Source organism: Lissotriton helveticus, chromosome 2_1 (assembly GCF_964261635.1).
Source record: "Lissotriton helveticus chromosome 2_1, aLisHel1.1, whole genome shotgun sequence".
Classification (NCBI taxonomy): Eukaryota; Metazoa; Chordata; class Amphibia; order Caudata; family Salamandridae; genus Lissotriton; species Lissotriton helveticus.
In genome coordinates, this window is record NC_136059.1 from 1,442,284,268 (window position 1) to 1,442,296,366 (window position 12,099).

Below are 12,099 nucleotides of genomic sequence, written 5' to 3' on the forward strand. Positions count from 1 at the left end.
CCCCCTGGGCCGTTTCGCACTCGTTGAGGCCTCCTGGGAGGGGCGTACCTTGAACATATCTGCGAATCTCCCACCGACTCTGGGTCGTGATTCCCTCAGAGACTTAGGCACACGACTGACAGGCCTTCCTACCGGTACAATTCTCATTGGGGGTGACTTTAACATGACGATGAATGACGGTCTCGACCGACATCCCAGACGCCCTTCACACAGACAGAGCTCTGATCTGTCGGAGTTTGTACAAGCTATGGGACTTGAGGACATCTGGAGAACCCATTACCCCGACACGCCCTATTTCACACACTTTTCTAACGCACACAGCAGCATGTCCCGAATTTACTATCTTTTCTGCCCCACAACGGACGTTGGATATTTCGTGCGTCCAAAGGGCCTTCCCCGGGGCATTTCTGATCACTCTCCTCTTACTGTGGACTTAACTTACCACCACCAGTACACCCGAGGCCCCATAATTATCAATCCTTGGCTCCTGCAGATCCCAGACATTAAGGACTGCCTGATAGAACATACCGTCTTCTATTTCACAGAAAACGTCGGTTCTGTGCGTTCTGCAGTCACGATTTGGGAGGCATACCTGGCGGTCATCAAAGGTAAGGCACTGGTGCTCAAAATGGGTTACCTACGGAAGCATACCGACCAGATCCTTCAGGCCGAATCTAACTTGTCACGCCTGGAATTGTCCCACAACACTGCCCCCTTGGACGAATCGTCCCGCCGTCTCCGAGCCCAACAACTTGACTATAAAGCTCTAGCGCGGGAACAGACACAGGCCCGATTGCTCCACACACGACATTGCGTCTATGAATTCGGTGACCGCGTAGGGAAGATGCTAGCATGGCTGGAACGGCGAGAACAGGGAGCTAGATGGGTGTCGTCTATTGTGAGAATGGACAGGTCGACAACCGTGGATCCGCAAGAAATAGCGGACGCTTTCGCCGACCACCTGGTGCACATTTATAGAGCTGGGGCGCGCTACACCTCGGAGGAGTCCAGGCAACTCCTCGTGGAGATGCGTCTACCTACCCTCTCGGAGGCTGACAAGGAGACGCTGGACGCCGACATCACGGCAGATGAGCTCATGACGGCGCTCTTTGCTGTCAATTCTGGCAAAGCGAATGGCCCCAATGGAGTCCCCATTGAATTCCTGAAGGGCATGTCCCCCAGCATCGTCCCACATCTTAAGAATATGTTGAGGACAGCTTGGAAAACGGTATCCTGCCACTTGATCAACGATTGGCCTCCATAGCGGTTATCCTCAAACTGAATAAACCACCTACCGACTGCAGTTCCTATAAACCGATCTCTTTGATTAGCGTGGAGGCCAAGATCCTCGCCAAGCTTCTAGCCAACCGACTCCTTGTTGTGCTTCCCTCCCTCATTCATGATGACCAGTCGGGCTTCCTTCCGGGACGAAATACAGCCCTAAACCTGAGGAGAGTTAATAACGTTCTAAGTAGACAGCCTATTCTACAACAAGACGCCACCATTCTGTCCCTTGACGCCACGATGGCGTTCGACTCGATTGAGTGGTCCTACCTTTTTGAGGTCCTGCTCAGATTTGGCTTTGGACCCAAATTCATCCAATGGGTACGGCTCCTATATACAGACCTTTTGGGCTAAGTGCGGGTAAACAATCACACGTCTTGCCGGTTTAGACTCCACAGGGGGACCCGACAAGGCTGCCCCCTGTCGCCGCTACTCTCTGCCCACCCTGGAACCCCTGGCCCACTGGATCCGTACAGACGTTTCCATCAGAGGCCTCCAGTGGAATGCCGAGACAACTGACAAAATCTCCCTCTATGCCGATGACATACTGGTATATGTCACCTCCCCTCGATCCTCGATTAACAGCCTATTCCATGTCCTCACCAACTTCGGGAAATATTCGGGCTATTCGATCAACTGGTCTAAATCGACACTCTATATGCTACATGGCCCCCCACCCCGACTACCCTGAGGCTTCACCATAACGATAGCTCAGGATGGCTTTAAATACCTCGGTATCTTTGTTACCCCAGTCTCCACACTATTCCATGACCAGAACTTACTGGGCCCCCTGCGTCGACTGCACGGTGACGTAGCCGACTGGCGCTCCCTACCACTCTCCCTCCCTGGCAGCGCGGCCTTATTTAAAATGTTGGTGCTCCCGCGCTTCTTGTATGCCCTGCAGAACTGTCCTTTACCGATTCCTGACTCCTACTTTAACGCTGTGGAGAGTGACTTAGGACTTTTGCTGTGGAATGGCGGGGCGGCCCGCATCGCCCTCCAAAAGCTCACCCAGAGTTGGTATGATGGGGGCATTGCCTTGCCTAACGTGCGTCTTTATTATTGGTCATCACAGCTGGTAGCCACCAACCACTGGATCCATGGGTCACCCCTGAATCCGCCCTTCCACCTAGACAGATGTCAGACGGGGCGGGAGGGTTACCTAGGAGCCCTCTACAGCAAACCAGTCAGAAACAGATACGTGGGACCCATGGCGCAAACAGTCGCAATCTGGCATAGGGCCAACAGATGTCTGGGCTGGTCAGACAAAATGACCAAAGCGACGCCTTTGTGGTCGTCGCAACAGCTCGGCTCCCTTTGCTTGCACTTGGGATTCGATAGGTGGGACACAATAGGAATCTCAACGGTGGGAGACCTAATACACAAAGGCAAGCTACTGACATTTGAGGAACTCAGAACTAAGTACTCCCTCGCACGAACAGAATTGTTCCGTTACATCCAAATCAGACATGCTGTCCTCACTGCTATCCCCGACCTCTCCTCCATACCTGAGACAGCCCCCTTAGAGGACAGACTGCTTTCGGAACCTCTCCCCTCCAAGGCCATCTCCTACACCTACCGTAAACTGTGTAACAATCTCCCTGATACTTTTCAGTCCCTGCGAGACAAATGGCAGGCAGATTTAGGTCCCCTGGAAGACCAGGACTGGCGGGCGGCCCTAATGTCCCCTAGAGAGTCTGCAATCAATCATAGGTTCCGATTGATTCAATTGAAGGTGCTACATGTCTGCTGCATTATTGGCTAGAATCGGCAGTCGTCCTGACGACCTGTGTTTGAGAGGCTGCGGCCTGTCTGGTACCTTCTATCATGTCCTGTGGGACTGTCCGGTATTACAACAACTCTGGGGGGGGGGGACTGTTCGAAAGATAAGACGCTCCCTGGGGAAGCCAGTCCCGCTGTCTCCGAGGGAATGTGTCCTTAATATATGGGGAGCCACGGACTTGAACGAACTTGAATTACAATGGGCGGCGCTGGGTTTCCTGCTTACTAAACGCAAAATAGCTATGAAATGGGGCTCTGTTGAAAAGCCACTGGTGGTGGGTTGGATGGCAGAGATGGACCGCTGTATGCTCGCCGAAAAAACAGTGTACAAACTCAGAGGTTGCCCTGCAAAGTGGGATAAGAAGTGGGGACATTGGAACAAATACCGTGGCAAATTATGTGACTCTACGACGGTGGAATTATCCATGGACAGACCTGGACCCTTATCTCGAATTGCGCGCTGATGTACCAGTATATTCATTTTGTACCTTTATTCTATTGTACCATTCTACATGTGACTCATTTAATGACTCTGTCTTCTTTTGAATAAACTTTTATGTTAAAAAAAAAAAGAAATCCCTGGATGGCTTGGGGCCTGGCTCTTGACACTGACAGCTGTCAGTAGCCTCTGCTGGTTGTTGTCTGTATAGACCGAGTTCTTCCTTGGTTAGGGACAGAAGTCGGACTCGAGGAGTGGATTGGGCCACATTACTTTGTTTGCCACGGTATTACTGTCTTCCTATTAGGATGCATTTGTTAGCAAGTTAAAGTTTGGTGCTTCACAGATAGGGCTCACAGATGAGGAGATTGGTCCGGTTAGTGGGGGGGGGGCATGGGGGTGAGAGGGAGAGAGAGGAGAGAAATATATATATATATATCACCCCTGGTGAATGGTGCATTGCAGAGTGGTTGGTAATTAAAATGGGTGTGATGAGAGCAAGGGAACAGTGACGGGTGAAAAGGGGTAGCATATATAGAGTGAAGAGAGGGTGTAGGAGGAGCCTAGGCAGATTGGATGGGTGGAGTCAGAGTGTACAGGAGAGCAAGGGTTGGTGATTGGGGCCCAAGTGACTAAGAAGGGGTCATAGATGGAGGAGGGGCTAGGGCACTCAGCAAGTCAGGGTAAAAGAGGAGTGAGCAGAGTGGGGGCAACGGTGGGCTCTCATGTAGTGGTTGCTCAGCACACAGATGGGGTGAATACAGAGAACAGGAGTTACGGTGGGGAACCTCAATTTTTTTTACTGCACCCCCCTTAGACTGCTTTCGGGGGCAATCACATTTTGGGGGCAGTATTAAAAGGGGTTTGGGGGTGTACTATTAAAGGTGATGGGGTCACAGAATGACATGGCGTCTGGGAAATTTTGGGGGGGGCTATCCTTAGATTTTATTGCTCCCCTCCTCCCTTATGGGGTGCACCCCATAAAGGATATTGGCAACGGGGGATAGGTGGGGTGAGCAGGTCTGTGACAGTTTAAATTACGAAACAAGACTCATCACCATTGAACGCACCTCTAAGAAGGCTCTACTGCCATCCGCTGGGTCTGCGCCACCTCTTGACCTCTTAGAAAAGTGCAACCCTTTCAGCATGAACACCAAGAACAGTGCTCCATGGGTCACCTTTACCCCCTTCAGTGAAAAATAAATCAACAAGATTCTTCAGAGTATCAACCCATCTAACCACTTCAGTGACCCGTTGCCCACGGCCATCTTCAAAGAAATCAAGAATGTCCTAATCCCCACCTGGAAAAAGATTGTAAACGCTTCACTGTCACAAGGCACAATGCCAGACTGCCTAAAAGCAGCTCAGGTGTCACCTATACTAAAAAGAAAATAACGCAGATAGAGCTGACCTCAATAACTTCCGCCCTACCTCCAACATCCCCACCGTAGCCAAAGTCCTAGAAAAATGCATCCAATCCAAACTTTGTGCTCACATTGAAAATTTCCAACTTCTAGACCACCATCAATCTGGCTTTCGGAGGGGGCACAGCACTGAATCGGCTGTCACTCACGTCTTGGATGACATTTTAAAAATGCTTGACCAAAATGAATTCTGCCTCCTAATCCTGCTTGACCTTTCCTCTGCCTTTGACACTGTCAATCACGACAACCTCCTATCCATTCTGAAGAACAGGATGGGTTTCCCTGGTCAGGTTATAATGGTTGTCCTCCTTCCTCAACCACAGATCACAAAGAGTCAATGCAAACCACTCTCTCTCCCAGCCCTCTCCAGTACTCATGGGGATTCGCCAAGGGTCCGCCCTATCTCCTATACTCTTCAACCTATTCTTGGAACCTTAGCTAATTTACTAAATTCCACGAACATTCTCTTCCATACGTATGAGGACGATATGCAACTTTATTTGACAATCTCCTCCCCGGACAACATAATCTCACCCAACACTACCCTAACGTCTACTCAAAACTGGTTAACTGAGAACCATCTCCTTCTCAACACCACCAAAATAGAATTCCTTCTCATCTCTCCTCCGAACCACACCGTTGATCTTTGGTTGAATCTCCTCTGCTTTCAACTGCTCCCCCCTCATTATAGACTCAGCCAAATCTCTCTGAATCACCCTGGACAAGCACTTGAACATGAAGAATCATATCACCAATGTGTGCAAGGGAGCTAATCACTTGATGAGGACACTCAGAAATATCAAACCATTCCTTCGACTAACTGATTTCAAGCTAATGGTCCAAACGCTTGTTCTGCCGAGGCTAGACTATGGCAGCGCTACGCTTTGTGGTCTCCCCAAATACACCCTGGCTCCACTAAGAGCAACACTGAATGCTGCGGCTAGACTGGTCACAGGTACCAAACGAAATGCGCACATATCTCCAGCCCTAAAATCGCTTGAATTGTTGCTCTATCATGCTTGAATTCAGTTAAAGATTGCCGCTCTGGCGCACAAAGCCCTCCATTCCAAAACTCCCAGGTACCTAGCGCAAAAGCTTGAATTATCCTGTGGTGGTGGAGCCTCAAGAAGCGCTAACTCTTTCCTCTCGAAACCACGCATCTTTAGCAAAAAGAGAACCTGCCAATGAGCCTTCTCCGGCACTGCCCCGAAGATATGGAACTCTCTTCCACCAGAAGTTCGCAGAATCTCCTCCATGATTGCTTTCAAACTGGAATCCAAAAGATTCCTAATAAACAAGTTCTTACCTTAATTGGGTTAGGATCATCTGCTCTAAGTCATTGATCCTACAACCATTAGACCCTCAGTTGATGCTGTTCTTCTTTGCCTTATCGAGTACACCCCTCGTAGCCCGCTATGTACATGTTGATTGTATTACTCGCCTTTGACCCCTTTGTCTTGTAATCATGTGATTATTCTTGTTTGTTGTTCCTACTTGATGTTGATATTGCATTTATTACCCTTCCATCCTTTTGTAAAGCTCTCAGATATCCTTCAGGATCTTGTTCGCGCTATTTAAAACTTTATAAATAAATAAAATAAATGTTGAAAGGTCTGCAGGTCTTTTAATTATAATACATTCATTTTGTGATGATGGCGCTTTGATGAAGTATTAGAAATTCAGTATCTGAAGTCCTTTGTTTTATCTGGCTATTGCATGTGGCCTAGGCTCATTCATAAGTTTCTCTAGCCAGCAGTCTTGAGGGCTGATCTGTAAAACTACCTGGTTTCCATTTCTTCTTCCTTCCTCCTACTTTGGCTGCAACACCTGTCAGTGAATAAGTGCTCTGATATGTGCTGTGTGCATGCCTCTGATGTATACTAAGGCATGAGCCCAGCTGTGCAGTACAAAAGATTCTCATAGGTAAACAGGAAGAGGGCTGAATATCCACATAGTGGTATTCATTTCAGTCCAAGATGTTGCTCCACAGGAGGGCTTTTCATTTGCAAAATTTTTGTTTGAGGCATATGAGCTGTAGATCATATGCGTTAGCATAGATCGCCATCTGGTGTTGGGCTCGGATGTTTGCATTTTGTTTTTCTTCGAAGAAGTCTTTCTAGTCACAAGGTAGGTAACTCCTCCTTAAGAAGATAGTGCCCATGGGCATAGACTCCATCACCAGATTGTTTTTTCCCGCCATTACGTTCGGATGTGTATTGCACCGCTCCGAAATCGTCTTCGAACCTTTTAGACACGCAGTGCTTACTACACGGCGGTATTGTTTTTGATCGCGGTTTCCCTTTCGACGCGCATCGTAAAATCCAACTACTTCGATCGACGCTTCGACGTGGGCCGTGAGGCCTACCCACGCCGACCATGGCAGCAGTCCATGGAACAGACTCCATTGAAGAAATGCCCCGGGTGTGGTGCTAAGTTCCCACACACGGACCTGCACGAGGTCTGCAACCTCTGCCTCTACCCACGAAGAAACCAACTGCGAGGCCTGTCGATCATTCCGATCGAAGAAAACAATTTGTGACTTTTGGGTTCGCTATCACAAGATGAGACGCAGCACTAGTCCGGTGCCAGATATTTTCGGAGACGAGTCGGAATTCCAATCCTGCACCAAGAAGAACACATTTCCGTGTCTGAAGCCGACCACTCCGACATGGAAGAGTACTCCAGTGTCACTCCGGCTCAATGAACTGTGAGTAACGAGCCCCAACTGCCCACAAAAACAATAAAGACTCCGGTTACACCTTCGCCTTCGGGCTCCGGTCGACACTGTCATACCATTTCTGACACCCCCGCTTTCAAGCCCGGCTATAAAACATAAAGACAAGTCTTCCAGCTCGGGATCGAGCCGACCCCATGCAGGTGCTGAACCCACATCTTCGGCAACGAAACACAAGGCTAAGCCTGACGCTCCGCTGTCTGCACCGAAGACATCTTCGGCATCGAAAGATTCCCATAAACCCAAGGCTTCGGAGCTGATACCACCAAAACCAAAAGCTTCAGAACCGACACTGGCTAAACCAAAAAGTTAAAGAAAAAATCTTTGGACCCGAAACCAGCTAAAGAAAAGCCTTTGGATCTGAAATAGGGAAAAGTCTAGCCTTCCTTCGGAGCCAAAACATCCCGCACCGAAGAGCACCGAACCTAAAAAGCACGGAAGCCCTCTTAAACCTTCCGAACATGAACAGACTCCATCCAGAGAACTTCCTCCACAAGAATCTTTGGATCTGAAACAAAAGCAGTTGCATATTGACCCAGAAACTGGAAAACTTCGAACAACTCCGCATAACTCTTAAGAAAAAAAGACATGGGTACTAACCCATCTCCCCCTTAAATACCTCCCTTTCCTCCACCTTTTAACCCAAATCTATTAATTTCACCAGCAAACTCACCACCACCACGTTTTTTACCTGTGCCACAGGATGACTGAGACTGGGATGGGGATGATAATGAGGACAACATTCCACAGGACTAAGACCCCTGGGATGATTATGATAAGGACCCGGATCATACTAAAGACCCAAATCTATATCCCTCCAGACCATCCCCACCTGATGACAATATTGGTTTTGCACAGCTCATTAATAGTGCTGCTCGGTACTATGGGGTGGAATTACATAATGATCCGTTGGACGAGGATTTTTTTGTGGAAACTTTCGCTCCCTCCCAATAAAACACAAATACTTAGCCCATGCTCAAAGGTATGATTAAACATGCCAGTGAGGTATTCAAAGACCCTGTTCGTGCTAGAATACTTACACCAAAGGTAGACAAAAAATGTAAATTGGGTCTGTAGGAGCGGCTTTACATCAAGGGTAAGGTACCTTTAGATTCACTTGTTGTTTCAAATGCACAGAAAAGGGCAAATTCTCAGACAACAGGTGACGCCCCTCCTCCTGACAAGGAGTCAAAACATATGGATGCATCAGGCAAAAGAATCGCATCTCAAGCTGCCAATCATTGGCGTATTGCCAATGCACAAGCTCTCCTGGCGCGTTGTGATAGAGCTCACTATGACAAGCTAGAAAAACTGATGCAACACTTACCAGACCAATACAAGGCTAAAGCTCACGACCTCATTCAAGAGGGTAAGCTTATTACAAACACTTCAATCAAATGTGCCCTTGATGCAGGTGATACAGCCTCGCGTGCCATTAACACCAGCGTTTTGCTACGCCGACACGCTTGGCTTTGAATCTCAGGATTCAAACAAAAAGTACAATCAGCACTACTTAATCAGCCATTTGATCAAGAACATCTTTTTGGTCTCAAAGTCGATTAATCATTGGAAAAAAAGACACTGAGACTGCTAAATCCATGGGGGCATTACAACTACCTTCTAATAAAGGCTCCTTTCGTCGCTCCTTTTATAGGGGTGGCTCAAAGACAAGGGCATCAAAACAACACCTCCTCGTCTTATAAAAGTCCCAATCAATCCTCCTCATCAAGAGGATATTTTCTGGGAGGATACAGAGGGAATAACAATAGAGGAAAAGGCAGTGTTAACTCCACCCACACTTCCCCACCACGAAACAGTGACTTCCCTCCACTACCCCCGATCATTCCACTCTTGTCGGCGGACGTCTCACAGTTCCTACCTGTCTGGAATTCCATTACAACAGACAACCGGTTAAGACAAATTATCCAATATGTTTATTGTCTGGAACTTACCTCAACTTCACCAAACATTCCTCCCAAACATTGTGCGATGTCCTCGGAACCCACGGCAATGCGCTATGGATGAACTGGCCCGGAACATTTGCTTACGCTTATCTGCCTCTCCCACTCATTCCATTAGTGGTTGGGAAGCTCCCACACCTTTCACTCAAAATTATCTGAGTTGCTCCCAGATGGGTTTGACAACTGTGGTTCACAACCTTGTTGGAACTATCTGTAGTTCCTCATCTAAAACTACACCTCTCACCCAAGCTTCTCACTCAGAAGCATGGAGAGATAAGACATACAGATCCCAATCAACTCAACCTTGCGATCTGGCACCTCAGATCAGAGAGTTTGGCTACCTTAAACTCCCGCTAGACTGTATGAACGTCATTAAAGAGGCTAGACGTCCTACCACAAGAGCATGCTATGCAGCAAAGTGGAAACGATACGTCATTTACTGTACCAACAATCAAATCAATCCACTAGATGCTTCTATTCAAAACATAATTTGCTATCTCTTACACCTACAACACTGTAACTTAGCATATACATCTATTCGCTTGCATCTCCCTGCAATAGCTGCTTATCTACAAAACAGACACACTTGTCTTTGTTTTTTGAGTGCCCGCTATCAAAGCATTCATGGGAGGACTCAAGTGAATCATTCCTCCTAGAGTTCCACCATGTCCAGTTTGGAACCTTAATATCGTCCTTACAAGACTCATGGGTCTACCATTTGAACCTATACACAAATGTAAACTACAGTTGCTTTGAAGGTAGCCTTCCTTATAGCCATCACATCTCTTAGAAGAGTTAGTGAGCTCCAGGCACTAACCATACAAGAACCACTTTTGCAAATTCATCACAACAATGTGGTTCTAAGGACTAATTAATTTTTTTTACCTAAAGTTGTTTCTGCCTTTCACCTCAATCAGTCTGTTGAAATACCAGGGTTTTTTCCTCAACCAGACTCAGTGGCAGAACGTGCTCTTCATACACTAGATGCTAAAAGAGCAATACTTTATTACATTGAACGAACAAAATCTTTTACGAAAACCAAACAACTCTTTGTTGCTTTTTCACCACCACATAAGGGCAATCCCATTTCAAAAACTGGTATTGCACGATGGATAGTTGAATGTGTCCAACTATGCTACATCAAAGCTAAACGCACATTAACTATTCCCCTTAGAGCGCATTCCACACGCAAGGTAGGGGCTTCTATGGCATTCTTAGGGAATATACCCTTAGATGACATCTGCAAAGCTGCAACTTGGTCAACACCTCACACATTCACAAAACACTACTGTGTAGATGTGCATGCAAAACTAAAAGCTAGTGCGGGCCAGGCTGTCTTAAGAACACTTTTTCAAACTACTGCAACGGATACAGGTCAGCCACCGCTGGGAAGATAACTGCTGTATAGTCAATGCTAACGCATATGATCTACAGCTCATATGCCTCTAATGGAAAATGCTACTTACCCAGTATGCATCTGTTCTTGGCATGTAGAGCTGTATATTCATATGCACCCACCCGCCTCCCCGGGTACCTTTTATCTGCTACAGTATTATCTTACTTAGATACAACACATATGGACATATTTTTCTATTCTTACTAACTCCATCCTCACCCTTTATGGCAGAAAACAATCTGGGGATGGAGTCGATGCCCATGTGCACTATCATGGTAAGGAGGTGTCACCTACCTTGTGACTAGGAAGACTTCTTCGAAGAAAAACAAAGTGCAAAACATCCGAGCCCAACAGATGGCGATCTATGCTAACTCATATGAATCTACAGCTCTACATGGCAAGAATAGATGCATACTGGGTCAGTAGCAATTTCCTTCCTTTTCATTTTTACACATTCAACTATTGATACATTTTCCTCCTTCTCCTAACAGAGTGCCAGTGAAGCTGAATTCGCCCGAGAAAATGGAGCACATTATGCAGGAGGGGTTGAACTGGTCCAACAGGTGATTCATTTTTTTCTTATATGTTTTTAATTCAAAGCTAAGTTTGTTTCCTTTCTGTATTGTGATGCCTGAGACATATCCATAGGTCTTTTTGATGATTTTTATAGCTTATGTTTGATTTACATTTTTTGTGGCTAAGATGTGATTGAGTGTAGGAGTTTAAGAGATTAACTCTCAAAATGCGGTGGTCCAAACCAATGTAACAGCTTGCCTAGAAAGCCAAGTGAGCACATGTTAGGGCAGATATCAAATGTACTAATACTACAATGAGAAAATGTTCAGAACATGGCGGCTGTGAGCTAGACGCTCACGGCCGCGGGCGCCATTGAGGGGAAAGCGTTACCGGGGGGAAAACTCTAATTGAGACGCAGACAGCGGGAATCGGTAGCTAAAACCTACTGTAATTGTGGAATGTCGAAGACATGCGGGCCGGGGTCGGCCTGCTGGAGGTTGGTTCCTGGTTTCCTGGGGACGCGTTGGAGAGACGCAGCAGTGGGGCTGCAGCGTTCGTGGGAG

The 12,099-nt window shown here is 47.2% G+C and overlaps 1 protein-coding gene across 3 annotated transcripts in view; it reads left to right on the forward strand.

Moving 5' to 3' along the window:
* The window catches only part of MRPL1 (mitochondrial ribosomal protein L1), a 549,098-nt gene that overhangs the window by 335,227 nt on the left and 201,772 nt on the right, over positions 1-12,099 (forward strand). For all 3 annotated transcript variants that reach the window (XM_078676360.1, XM_078676359.1, XM_078676361.1), the window contains exon 5: positions 11,512-11,583. In XM_078676360.1, coding sequence (XP_078532486.1) covers positions 11,512-11,583 — 72 coding nt within the window. The remainder of the gene's footprint in view (positions 1-11,511; positions 11,584-12,099) is intronic.